The 13,593-nt window shown below is 42.9% G+C and overlaps 1 protein-coding gene across 7 annotated transcripts in view; it reads left to right on the forward strand.

Moving 5' to 3' along the window:
* The first annotated feature begins 3,522 nt into the window (after positions 1-3,522).
* Positions 3,523-13,593, forward strand: part of Ptprm (protein tyrosine phosphatase receptor type M) — a 788,264-nt gene continuing 778,193 nt past the window's right edge. For 3 of the 7 annotated variants that reach the window (XM_026408889.2, XM_077792333.1, XM_026408888.2), the window contains exon 1: positions 3,525-3,960. In XM_026408889.2, coding sequence (XP_026264674.1) covers positions 3,888-3,960 — 73 coding nt within the window. In that variant the 5' untranslated portion in view covers positions 3,525-3,887. Of the gene's footprint in view, positions 3,961-13,593 lie in introns of all 7 variants that reach the window. The other 4 variants (XM_026408885.2, XM_026408886.2, XM_077792334.1 and 1 more) reach the window with 3 other exon arrangements.

Raw genomic sequence — 13,593 nt, forward strand, 5'->3', positions numbered from 1 at the left:
TAAATTTTATATATATATTTTTTATTATATATATATAATATTTATTTATTTAAATGTTGAAATTTAGTCATAATTTGTATTTTGATTGTGAATTTTAATAGATCACTCCAAATCATTTGAAGAAAGATAAATTTCAAATATATGAGGTAATTATAATTTTCTAATTTTAAAAAATTGACTTTTTTGAAAATACATGTTCAGATTTTGTATAATTTGAATACACTAATTTCTTAGATCACAGTTATGGTAATGAAAATGTTTTCTGCTAGACAGCCATTGGCCCATATACTTTTCCTGAGCACTGGAAATATAGCTGGTGCCACTAGGTGACAAAACTGAAAGTGGCTAGGTGCTGCCATGTATAGATGCATAGCTTTAGATCCTTGTTGTTAATAGAATGAATTATGTGAAAATCTTAATTATAACAACCTAATTGGTGATTTCACTAAAATAAAATTGGAATATACCAATTTTCTGGAATATATATGCCATAATGTATGAATTATGTATGCATCACTGGTCTATATATCCAGACTGTTTCTTAACAGTAAATCTAGATATGCATAATAATAAATTTTGTTGTCTTCGATGTTTTGTTGACTTTCTGTGACATAAAAACTATAGTAAGGTCTGGGGGTACAGCTTCATGCTAGTCAGTTCTGAGCATGGTCAAGGCCCTGGGTTCAATTCCTAGCAACTCTTCCCCCTCAAGAATACCCCCCCAAAAAAGAAAACTGTTTTAAAAATATCTTATATTTTGATTCTTGCCAAAATATAAGAAGATATATAGTAGTTTACTATCTTGATAAAATTTAGACATATGGTCTTCCTTCCCTAACTCTTCCCCAAGACACCCCAATATTAGGGGCTTCCTTGACAGCATCCCTAACTCTGGCCATCCACAGTCTAAATGTCACTATTGTCCTTATATGCCCTGGTGTGACATGAAGTTAGACTGAAATGAGAAATCTCCTTGCTGAAAATACAAGCCAAAGCAAATACCCCATTGTGAGCATCCTACAGTAATCCTTCCTTAGGATCCATTAGTTTTCAATAGAGGTCTCTGATTGGTCTCAAAGGCTGCTTTGACCAGTTTGTAAGAGAGACTTAAAAAAAAAAAAATAGTAGTAGTCTGGAATTGTAAGGGAAGTTGTGGCTGGGTAAACTCCCCTTATACCCTTTGAAATGTGAATGTGTGAATGGCAGGCTCTTAAGGGCAGTCAGCCTACCCTTGTCATGAAGAGCAGAGAACAAGGACAATTGACATTCAGACACTCAGTTGAGCTTTAAGAAACAGTAGGAAGGGACAGGATTTTTCCTGAGGTTACTAGGGAAGTCTGTGGTAGCAGCAATGGAATTCCCAAACCCTGAAAATTCCCAGGGGATCAAGCCCAGTAGCCCTCAGCAGTAACCTGCTCATTTACAACTCCCATGTTGATTTGTTTTATTTCCCAGTTAATAAAAATCACTCCACCAATTTAAAAAATCACCTGTACTTAAATCCTAACCTTAAGGTCGGCTTCTGTGGGAGCTCAAGCTAAGACAACTTCTGGCACTTAACACAGTGCCTGGCAAACACTATTGCCTTAATAGTTATTTACTGAAAGAATTAACATACTTTGCAAATGAAATCCTACCCTAACATTAACCTCTTCGCCCAGCTGAAAGAAGTTACACGGAAGCAACGTGACTAGACTGACTTTTATTTCCTATCTGGATCCTCACTAGTATACCACTCCATTGGAAAATCCACTACCATCTTTAAAAAGCAAATTTTGTGTTCTGGTATAGGCCACAATTTCACCAAAATGGAAAGCCCAGGTTGCAGACTGGATCATCCTGGCTTGTTGATCCTTTTTTGAAATATGAAACTTCCCTTCTTGTCAGACTTCAAAATTTCATTTCTTTCTATTGAAAATAAGGCTGAACATATTTGGCTAAAATAGCATGATGATGTAAGGTATATTAAGATGATAATTATTAATATGGAGACAGCTTTTAAACAGCAGGTCTGATAAAGACCTAGTAAGTGGAACTCAGAAAGAAAGTGCTGGATGCCATAGCAAAGGCAAACGTCATGGGATTTTTAAATTTACCCTGGGAGGATGACACCTGCAATGTATCCTTGTCTGCTGGTTCTGGGGCCCTCTGTAGAGCTGGTCAGCATGAAAGAGGGTCAATGTATTTATTTGGTCTTCAAAGTACCATAAAGCAGAAGAGGGTTGATTAGAGGACGCCTCTTGGAGGAAGCAGGCCAGGAGAGCTCCAGGCACCCTGGAGTCCACAAGGACTTGACTTCTTGCCAAGTTTGAACATTCTGATATTCAAACAGTTACTTTGATTTCCAATTTAACCTTTTCCCAAGCCCTCTTTGGCTGCAGTGGGTAGGCCAGGAGCCTACAGCTCTGTTGAGTTGGTTCAATGTGCTTTTTCTAAGGGAGATGTGGATCATTAAAAATAAATAAATAACAAACAAAATGCTTAAAATTTACCCTTTATTGAAGCAGTGGAAGTTTAAAAAAATTCTCAGAGTCATCTCAGACTCAAAATGGCAAGTTAAAATATTTCAAGACATTTTTCATTCACTCCCCAGCTTTCTTTCTCCTCTGTTGGCCAGCACTTTGCACCAGATACAAAAATCACGGTTTATGATCAAACCCAGGGATCGCCGCCTTCCATGACAGCCCGCGGCTCCAACACGGGACGCCGAGACACCATGCAGCATAGAAGCGCACCCTGCTTCGCCGGTGCGGGGGGCTCGGGGAGCCAGGTTTGTGTCCCACGGGGCCTCCCGGGCGCAGGCAGGAGCGCGGCGGCTCCAGCTCCGTCCCCTGGCCTCCGCCAACTTCTCTCCGCCGGCGGCACGGAGCAGCCCGCAGCCCTCCGTAACCTCCACGATCATCTCGCTCGCCTTTCCCGCAGACACCGGGGAGCGCGGGCCCTGCGACTCCGGGTGAAGCTGGTCCTGCTCCCGGACACTGCCGTCCGGCGCCAGGGACAGAACCGCCTTGGCCGCGCCCGCGTAGCTGCAGGCCGCTGGTCCCGCCCCGCGGCTCTCAAACTACTCGCAGCTCGTGACCCGGGACAAACTTCTGGCGAGGCGCAGCCCCTTCCACAGCCACCCTCCCGAAGCCAACCACCGAAATAGAAGACGCGGTCGGGCGAGGAGGGCCAGAGGGTAGCAACCCTGCGGCCGCTCCTCCCCGCGCGGGTGACGCCCGCACCCGCGGCGGCGGCCAAGGGGCCACCCCCTGCCGAGCTCCCGGAGGCGCCTTGGCCACCGAGCGCCAGGGCACCGGCCGGCGGGGTGCGGGCGCTCACGCCCTCTAGCGGGCCGCGGCGGTGCCGGGCGGCCGTGACGTGGGCGCTCCCTTCAGCCGGCCTGCGGGGCATCGCCAGTCAGTCGGGGAGCAAGAGCCCCGCGCGCAGCCGGCGCGGGCTCGGCCATCGGCGCGCCGCCGCCGGGGGCTGGCTTGGGGCTGCCAGCAGAGAGGCGGCGGGCAGGACGCGCGCGGCCACGGCCACGGCCGGCGCCGGCGGCTCGGGTCCCGAGTAGCGGAAGGCGAGCGGCGGCGGGCGCAGCTGCCGGAACCCAGGGAGGATTTTGGCTCCGCGGGCGCGCCCTCCGCTCCCTCTCACAGCAGTGCCAGACGCCGAGCAGGGCCAGGAGCAGGGCAAGACGACCCAGGACGCCGTCCCCGCGCCCCGGTAGCTGCTGGAGTTCGGACTTCTGCAACTATTGGCACTTTGGAGGTTTGGTTCAAGGCTTTGCTATTTACCCGTCTCTCCTCGCTGTGTGGAAGCCCCAGCTCCCGTCCCCCCTCCGCCTTCGCGTGCCCACCCTCGGCCGCCACCGCCGCGGAGCTGCCGGGCGTGCACCCAGCACCATGAGGAGACTTGGGACTTGCCTGGCGACTTTGGCTGGACTTTTGCTAACTGCTACAGGGGAGACGTTTTCAGGTAGGCACAGCCGCTCTTGGGGCGGAGGGGTCAGAGCGAGGTGTCCCAGACGCTGAAATCTTCGGGGTAGAAGAGTTGGAGGAGGGCGTCGGGGCGGGCCAGGGGGCGCGGCAGGTCAGGCACCGTGTCTGCGGGTCAGCGGGGCACAAGACGAGGGGCCTGAAGGGAGGGCTGGCGCCGAGCACCCGGGCCGGTGGAGCTGGCCCGCTTCTAGGACCAGTACTGGACCCTGGTCCCCCAGACTGGCCCCTCTCTTGGCGCCCTGGGCTAGTGCCTCGGTTTGGATGCCCGCCACTTCGAGTCCCTGGCCAGCTCCTAAAGGAACAACAGAAAACTTTGCCTGAAGTTCTCAGCAGCCGCCGCCGGGCGTAGACGCTGCGCTGTCCCCTCCGACCCGGAGAAGCAGCCGGGCAGGGGCCACCAGTGTCCAGCTGCGCCTGCATTGATCACCCTCATCTAACTGCAGATCCGGGGGCGATTTCCCGGTTCCCTGACCTCCCTGCCTACCCCTGCCGCGGTGGCCGGCGACCTCAGTAGATCCCCGTGGTCGCGCGGAGTCTTGGGAGAGCCCAGATGAGCGTTCCTTGTCGGTTCCAGAGAGGTGTCCCCGAAGGTAGAGGAAGTATCAGCCACCCATGCCCGGGCTTCCGAGGCCCTGAGCTGCACAGGACACCCCCCCCCCCTCATCCTCGGCCCCCTTGTGGAGCGCCGCGTCCAATGGCAACTTGTTAACCCATCAAGGCTGCCGCTGGTGTCCCAGGTGGAAGGAGGGGACTGGCAGTGTGCACAAGAGCAAGCATGTTCTTGCGGGCGCGCTGGGGCTTTAGGAGCACAGAAGAGCCCCTTAGTGGAGACAGGATCTTCAACCCGAGATGGGGGTCAGGGGCGAGGCCAAACCTAGCATGGTGTTCCAGGGTTTACCTCCAGGATCCCCTTTTTGTACCTGGAGGACCCACGTGGATGGACAAATGCTGGCAACATCTTTACTCTTTCCCATGCTTATTAAATGAGCTTCATTAAAGTCCGTGCACAGCGGTGGGGGCGGACTTTCTTCTTTTTCTTTTAATAATATCCACGTCCTCCCGCTATTTGGCCTTACACTTGGTTTGCAGAATAGGTTTCTATGTTTATTCGGGAGGAATGAGTAAGTTGGACACTTTTTTTTCTTTTGATGGAGACTTTCATTAAAAGCGAAAGGCACATTTTAAACATTAAAGGCATTTGGCACGTGAAAACATCAATTTTTACTTTCCTGGAGTCCAAGACCCTTTGCTGTTAGTCCTCTGTTGTGTCTTGCATGTTGCTGAGCTGCAGGACCCCTGACCCTGACTAGGGGACAGAGATGGAGTGGAGCTTGTAGACAGCTGATTGCCCTGAGCTTTGAAAGAAACCCAAACAATTAACTTGAAGAGAAATACCCTTCCCCGTGTTTAATTTTTCCTTAGCTGATAATTGCACGTGCTGCAAAGATTTTAATGTAACAATACATGGCTGTCTGATTGGATGTCGATTTTGGCCTGCATTTTTACTAGTGAATAATGGATAGGACTTGCCAGTTTGGAAGTCTAGTAACTCATTAGCATTAGAAGCCAATTTTGAGGGCCTTAGTGGTGTTTTCATTGTATTAACATCTGTAACTCTCTTCCTGTATTTGTTTAAATTGAAGCTGTGTTATATATCATTGGAATGAATTTTTAAATTGTATGCAAGGAGGTGGAAAGAATTTTAAAAAAATATTTATGTTTTAGTTGTAGTTGTACACAATACCTTTATTTATTTATTTATTTTTATGTCCTGCTGAGGATGGAACCCCGGGCCTCCCATGTGCTTGGTGAGCGCTCTGTGGCTGAGCCACAACCCCAGCTCTGGAAAGGAATAAGGCTCATTTAGACTTTGTGGCACTCTCCTATGTCCTTGTTAAGGCTAATTTAAATGATCAGTCAAGCCCAAATAGACTTTTACAAAATTTAGCCTGATATTTCTTTTGAAGGAAATGTATATTTTTATTTGTTTGAATTATACCATTAAAAGGAGTGTTACTTCTTTTTTTTTTATTTTGAAAATCAGTGTTATCCTGGTATGTTAGTGCATAAAAGGGAAATGAAGGGGTATATCCACGTGATTGCTTAGCAAAGTTGAGATTTAAAATTTGAATTTGGCAGATTTCATGTGTGCAAAGATCAGAGATATTGCAGATAATGAATTACACTTTTCCCCCTTCACTTTGCATTTTAGTTCGTACAGGTTCAAGGCACTTCATGCTTTGCAAAAGTCAAGTTTTATTATTTTGTATGTTTGGGAAAGTTAATTCTGATGCTCTGGGTAACATTGACACATTTCTTTTTTAGGATTCTTCTGGAAAGGGCAATAGTTGGCTACTTTTCATCTGATGTAGGAATAGATTTTGGAAGCAGAGGAGCCAGATTGAAAGCTCCTTGAAGGCAAAATCGATTTTTTTTTTTCTTTCTTGGTTCCCCATATCACACTTAACACAGGGCCTTAGCGCTCACAGGCACTCACTATTTAATACATTACTAATGTGAATCTGGACCATTTGCAAACTTTCAGTATGTGTGTAAGTTGACTGGTATAAAAGGAAGGAGAGGAGTGATTGTTAAAAGTTACATTTGGCTTATATTTTCCCTGTGGGGCTTCTCTGGAGATCACCTAATAGACTAAACCATGAAGTTTATGTACTTGGGAGTTTCTTGTTTAACTGAGATTTATTCGTAAGACACCTTGCTGTGCCCCTTCAACAGTGCTGTCCTGGCCTCCTCTGGGGTGGGTTTGAAATGAAGATTGCTAGTGAATCATTTCAAGAGGTGGACTAGACAGCTTTTGGATACCAGACATCAGAAACAGAGTGCTAAACTCATTGAAAGAGAAAAGAATTAAGATTTTGACCCAGGAGGACTTTATCAACTATAAACATTTATCTTAAAAATCTTTGCAGTATTTAACTTGTTATGTAGACTATCCCAAGTTCACTTCGTTTCCAAGGCTTTGAATATTAATTAAACATAACTTATACAAAGTACATAAGACCTGAGCAAGAAAGTTAAGTCATTTTATTTTTGCTTAAACTTCTCTCTCCATGGTAAGAATACAGAGAGTTGGCAAATTATTTCATTTTGACCCATTTCTTAAAAGTCAAGTTGTAATATATGTTATATGATGAAGTGTTTAGTTCTACCTTGTAATGTGACTGTTGTTTTAAACAAGTTCTGTTAAGCATTTAATTCATAGAAATAGAAATACAGACTTGGCCCTTTGTGTCACCCACCATATTTGGAATAGATTAAACCTTAAACCTTAGCATAACCTTGTGAATTTGGGTCTCTACTGGAGAAATATATATATATATATATATATATATATATATATATATATATATATATAATATTATTTATTTTTCCCTTTAGTGCTGGGGATGGAACCCAGGACCTCTTGCATGCTAGGCAAGTGCTCTACTACTAAGCTACATCCCAGACCTTGAATAAAGTCTGTAGCTCAGTTAATAGCTTTGTATCTGTGTTGATGTCTTAGTTCTGGTAACTCTGCTGTGCTAATGTAAGATGGTAACACAGGGAGAAGCTATGAAAAGGGTATATTTGAACTCTTTGTACTGTTTTTGCAATTCTTTTATAAGCCTAAAATTATTGCATAACACAGACTTTGTAAAGAGTCCATTAAAAGAGTGGAGATAGATTTGTTTAGCATTCTGATTTAATTTTTCTTTTTCAGATAACTACAGTCATGACATTTTGCATTTTTGTGGTGCGTGCACTAGATAATTGATAGGAAACAAATACTTCAAGTTTAAATCAGCAAGCCTGAAAGAAATATGCCAGGAAATTACTGTGACATTCTTAGTGTTATGTGTTTGTAAAGAATTGCTTGAGCACAATAAATTGTTCTGATCTCGAAAATTATATGTTTTAGTATGGGATTATTTTACAGTTTTTCACATAGGAAGTTCCTGCATGTAATGATATATAGATCAGTGTGTATACAACTTGAATAATTCTAAATGAACTTTCCTCAAAAAAACAAGTACTTTGAATCATCAGATTATGTAAACCTTGAACAAATGAAGCATATATCTGGGAAATGTTCGTTTGGGAATTTGGGCATTTCTGGAACAATTCTATATAAGTCAGTGACTTTAAATTTTTCATAGAGCTTAATGCATTCTTGGAACTGTTAGACTAAGTATCTAATTTGATGAAGGAACTATGTTTTGGAGTAAGTATGGTTTCCTTTCAGTTTTTGTTGGAGATTTTATTAAGTTTCCTAGAATGAACATGGATTATCTAAGTATTCTGGAGCATAGTTCCCAGTTAGGAGGTCAAGCATTTTAATGACATTTTAATGTTTCCAACATTTCTCTAAATGTAAAGCTTTTGTCTTTAAGGGTGATGTCTATCATTCACGCTACTTTATTCTAAGATTCCAGTCTTTTAAAACCAATTTTTCTACAAACTTACAGTTTTACATCTCAGTGTGCTTATACTTTAATGAATATAGCATAGAACACATCCACAGGCTTATTTTATAAATCAGGGATAGTTTAATTATGACTGTCTAACTCACTAATAGAATTATTTTCAAAAGATCCAAAATACTATAAGCCTTCCTTTAGAAGGAGATGCAGTTTCTCAGGTTCCTAAAATATTGTGGTGGTTTGTAGTTTAGTCATCAGAAAGCCTTAGTTTACGCTGTAGCTATGAAAAACCTAGCAGAGAAAAATAAACAGGGCTGTGTTGGGTGGGGAGGAGGAAAGATTTAGTCACCCAGCTTCCTAGTCCATAATTCATCCCCCTTCCCCATGGGAGGGGGTGAGAGGGGGCAGCTGGCAAGGCCAGGGCATAATTAAGGGAATGGGTGTGTGAAAGAAGAGAAAAAAAGAAAACAGTGTGAGTAGCAAAGAACCGTATACTTTAGTGAGACAAGCTTTGCAGATACTAGCAGGCAAGGGACTCAGCTCTTAAGCCCTCCTTGGCGACAATTTTATAAGTAGATCATGTACCTTGGCAGTTTTTGGTGGCTCTTAGGAAGGCCTGGGGTACTGGGCCAGTGTTGATGGGAAACTGGGTTTGCCCCTGTGCACCTCGAAACAGTGGGCACAAGGATCACCTGGAGTCCTCCTTACAGATGTTGCTGCCCAGGGCCAGGGACAGTGATTCTGATGTCCTGTCACCTTAGAGCAGGGACCAGTAGCATCCCCTTGGTTTGTGTCCATGCTTTGAAGAGCTGTTGTTCTAAAAGTCGGTTTGGGGCCAGCAACAGCAATATGGGTCAGGAGGCTGTGAAACCTGCAGATTCTCTGGTCTTGAGTCCGAAACTGTAGGTACAAATCTTTGCACTCTGTTAAAACAATCACCTCCAGGTGATTCTGAGGTGCCTTGAAGTTTGAGAAGTCAGGGATAATTTAAGAAGTCAGGGATAGTTTACACTGTTGTATGAACCCTTAATTATCAGACTCCCTTCATCGGAGCCAAAGGAGGACAAGGGTAAAAAGAGAATGTGTGTTCATTCATTCACCGATTGCCCTCTTGACAAGCACTGACAGAATTCTGGAAATGGCCATATGATTGTGCTGTGACTTAGATGAGACCACTAGTATAGTACTTCGAACAATAGTCTTCCCTGAGGAAGAGATTGATTCAACCAGTTGTGAAAATTATAATACAAAAAGTTTCCTGTAGTAAGTATAAAATTCTAATTAAAATTTGATGTAATATTTATTGGAAATTTCTCCACATTGATACTTGGTATAGAATTTTTTTTTCTTTTTGGTATCAGGGATTAAACCCACGGGTGCTTAATCACTGAGCCACATCCCTAGTTTTTCTTATTTTTTTAATTTTAAGACAGGGTGTTGCTAAGTTGCTGAGGCTGTGTTTGAACTTGTGATCCTTCTGTCTTAGCTCCTAGAGCCTCTGGTATTCCAGATGTGCTCCACTGTGCCCAGCTAGAAGATATTTTTTGAGTTGTTGTAATAATGGTGTAACCCAATGTGCTTATTAAAATAATGCCTTTATGGCTGGGGTTGTGGCTTAGTGGTAGAGTGCTTGCCTAGCATGTGTGAGGCACTGGGTTCTAGTTTCAGAACCACATAAAAATAAATAAACGTCCACTAAGAACTAATAAAATATTTTTTTAAAAGTAAAATAAAATGAAATAATGCCTTTAGATCAAGTTCATATTTCTTTCTCAATTACTATTGATAAATCCCATTAATGGTGTAGAAATAGGCAAAGATAAGGAAGATGTAGTTGACACACTTTGAAAAGTTGCCCATCTATTAAGAATTTCTAGATCTACTCAAACGTAAAGAAACAGGGACATTTTTTTAGGAAAGAATGGAAAAATTAATTTGTATAAGAGTTGGAGTTTTAACATGGGAATATGAAACTTTAGAAATGTACTCTTCCAGATAAAAAATAAAGGGTTTTCATTTCACGTCCGAAGTACTAACAATGTACAGCCTGAATTAGAGCCCTGTTTTTCTGTTAGCCACAAAAGAGTGTTACGGCATCTGTGTCACTTAACACTCTGGGTAAATAAAATTGATTGTATTGTTCATTTAATGGATTTACCTGAAATGCATTCAGCAAGACTAAGACTTTGAGAGAGAAATTGTTTCAGAGTGCTTGACACAGGCCGGCTAGCCTCCTGCTGCCTGTTCCTTCTGCTGTCATCCAAAGCTGATCACTAGGTGTAGCTGCATCCCTAAACCCACCTGCCTGAGCCAGGAAAGGTCTGGCCTTTTCCATAGAAGGCATTCTGAACTTGATTCATTTACAGCTAAAGAACGGGATGCCAGTGGACCTCAACTGTTTGTATGTGTATCTCTAACTCCTAATTGTATAATTAAATTCTTTAGTGAAAGCCGTAGTTCTGTTAGTAGTAACTATGGTATAGTTTGTTGTAATTCAGCACTCACCCAAATACAACTTTAGACTCCTCTGTAATAATCTTACTCATTTTTTTCTTTTCTTTTTTGGCTGTATGATATGTTGCTGCTAGTCTACAAGACAGGGGTAGAATTAGAATAGGTAGTCTTTATTTGCTGACCAAGTAGGAGTTCATGTTCACCTCTCGGTTCTTCTTGTGGTAGACCAGCAAAAGCAGTGGAGTGAATGGCTCTGTGTAGGTGAATATTTAGGAAGCAGCTTATATATACTGTGTTGACATCTGTAAAAGATTACTTCTCTGACACTGAGGATTTACGTATATAATTTAAGAAATCATTAGAATTTGCATGGAAATCTGATTCAGTCATTTTTTTTTCCTTCTTTAAACTCAGCAGACTAATGAGGTATCGAACTTTTTTGTGGAGCACCAATGTTGGGCCCTGGCTTGGAAACAAGGTGAGGTGGAGAACCCCATGGAAGCAGGCTGTGGTTTACCAGGACTGGGGCTCTAGGGAGGGAAATGGCATCCCAGGCTAAAAGACTGAAGGTTGAGGACACATAGGAGCAATTGAAGAGAGTGGAGAATCTAGAGACTTGTCACAACTGCTAAGGTTTTAGAATCTCCCGAGAAGGAACAGGCTACTGTTTAACAATGATTTATCTCAACGTGCAACTGCCTAAGCTGAAGCAAAGCATTTACTTTTTATGGGTTGCAAAGCATAAAAGCTTATAGAGCATCAGTTTGTTTTCAGATGAGTGAATATTCATTTTAATCTTTTGCTCCTATTCAATATGCAGAAAGCAGATTTATTGCATACAATGAAAAGAATATCTTTTAGTTTGGGTTCCCCTGGAAGTCAGAGGCCTCCTGCATCTCCCTGCTTCCTGCTGTGGGATCACAGTGGGTTCACAGGGCCTGAGACAGAGGGAAAAGGAAATCTTTTGTGATCTGAAAACCACACCCTCTGGAAAATCTGTTTTATTGGAGCCTCATATTTGAACTTTCTTCTTGGTTTTGAATAACTTGAAGATCTTTACCTCATGTAAGAACCAAATACTTGAAATTGAAACCTCATATTCTGCCTAGATATAGAATTAAGTATTCCTTTAAGAAAAGTACTGATGATGTACAAAGTCAAATTGCTGACTACTCAATAATATTTGTTGAATGAATGAGTATTAGTGAGTAAAGTTCCCTTGGAGAGGAAAAATACCAAATTACTTAAGCTTACTGATTTTTTTTTTGTTTTCTCCTTTCTATCCATTGTGACTTTTAAAAAGCATTTGAAAAACCTTAACAATAAGAACCAAGTGTGGGCTTATTGTCCTGTGCATTTTGCAGTTTTTGGGTGAACAGCGACTCAGTCACTAAATTTAAAGGGAAAACTGTTATTTAAATATGTAACCCTGTAATTTCATCTCATATAAAAATTATAAGTCAGTTGTTGCTATAAAATAGAATTTTGATATAATACTGATGACTAAAAAATGAGTTTTAGTGTGCAGTAGATTTATCATGATTCTATTCTAGGAGGATTTGATTTAGTCATCGGGATATTAAAGGAACTGTGATATCACCACAAGCGGGTTCCATCACAGAGAATAATATATACTGTCTCTGCTGCCTTTTATTTCAGATATAGAATGAAATTAATTACACCTACACGGAGCTCAGATGGCAGCTTGATAACATCGGGCTCATCTTTATTGTAGCAGGCATGCTCTCCTTGCTTTTCATTCAGTGGGTACCTCCCAGGTGATAAAACTTAATAAAAAAAGACAACTTTGACAACAATCTCATAAACTGTGTTTTCTACTTCCTTGACTTTTGAAGCTTGACTGCTGAGTATGGTGTGAAATTTCCGCAGTGAGTCAGGGCACGGGTATCAGTTGGCATTATGTCATGTGTAGACTCCAGGGGCGGAAAGGTGTGGCACAGAAGTCATGGAAGATACTTCCATAACAAAAGACATGTTAAGAGGAGAAGAGCATCACACATTTATTGACTTAAAGTTTGAGGGGACAAGAGAGCCTTTGGCAATGAAGACCCAGAGAAAAACTGCCTGTTTTTTGCTGAGGAATGGATGTCTTGTAGAATTGCAGGTGGATGGATGGTCTGATCTCATAGTAATGGACGGTGATGGGAAATGCAGCAGGACCTGTCTATTCAGATTCTTTTTGGCCTGTGTGGCATTCCTTCCTGCAGTTAGGTGGTAGGACCCCTCCAAATGATGGTGGAGAAGGAAGAGAGTGACCTTTGGGGAGAGATTTGGGGATTTGAGGAGATTTGGGGAGAGAGGTTCCAGTTTCTGTGGCCCACCTTGGGGAAGAGGAATTCTGGTTTCTCTGACTTGCTTTGAGGGAGAAAGGCAGGAAACAGAAGTGCAGAGAGACCCCACTTCTGAAATCTAGGTCTTCTATTGTCCTTTAGTTATGGTACTTACCAGACCAAAGCTCCAGATTTTGAGGGTATCCTGTTCTGAGCACAGACATTATGTTATGGAAGTTTTTTCTCTAGTCTCACTGTTAGTTGCCATTTAAATCTTATGTGGGTTTTTAAAGAGCCTCTCCCTTTCTTTCAAGCAATGCTCAGAGGGCAGAGAGCCCTGAGAGCCTGACTGTTAGGGATCCTTTGTTGTTGACCCTTAGGGGGTTGTGGGTGTGGCCTCTCCAGGGATAAAGAGACAGGAATCTGTGGAGGTCCAGGCAGTAT

This window comes from Urocitellus parryii, chromosome 13 (assembly GCF_045843805.1).
Source record: "Urocitellus parryii isolate mUroPar1 chromosome 13, mUroPar1.hap1, whole genome shotgun sequence".
NCBI classification, from domain to species: domain Eukaryota; kingdom Metazoa; phylum Chordata; class Mammalia; order Rodentia; family Sciuridae; genus Urocitellus; species Urocitellus parryii.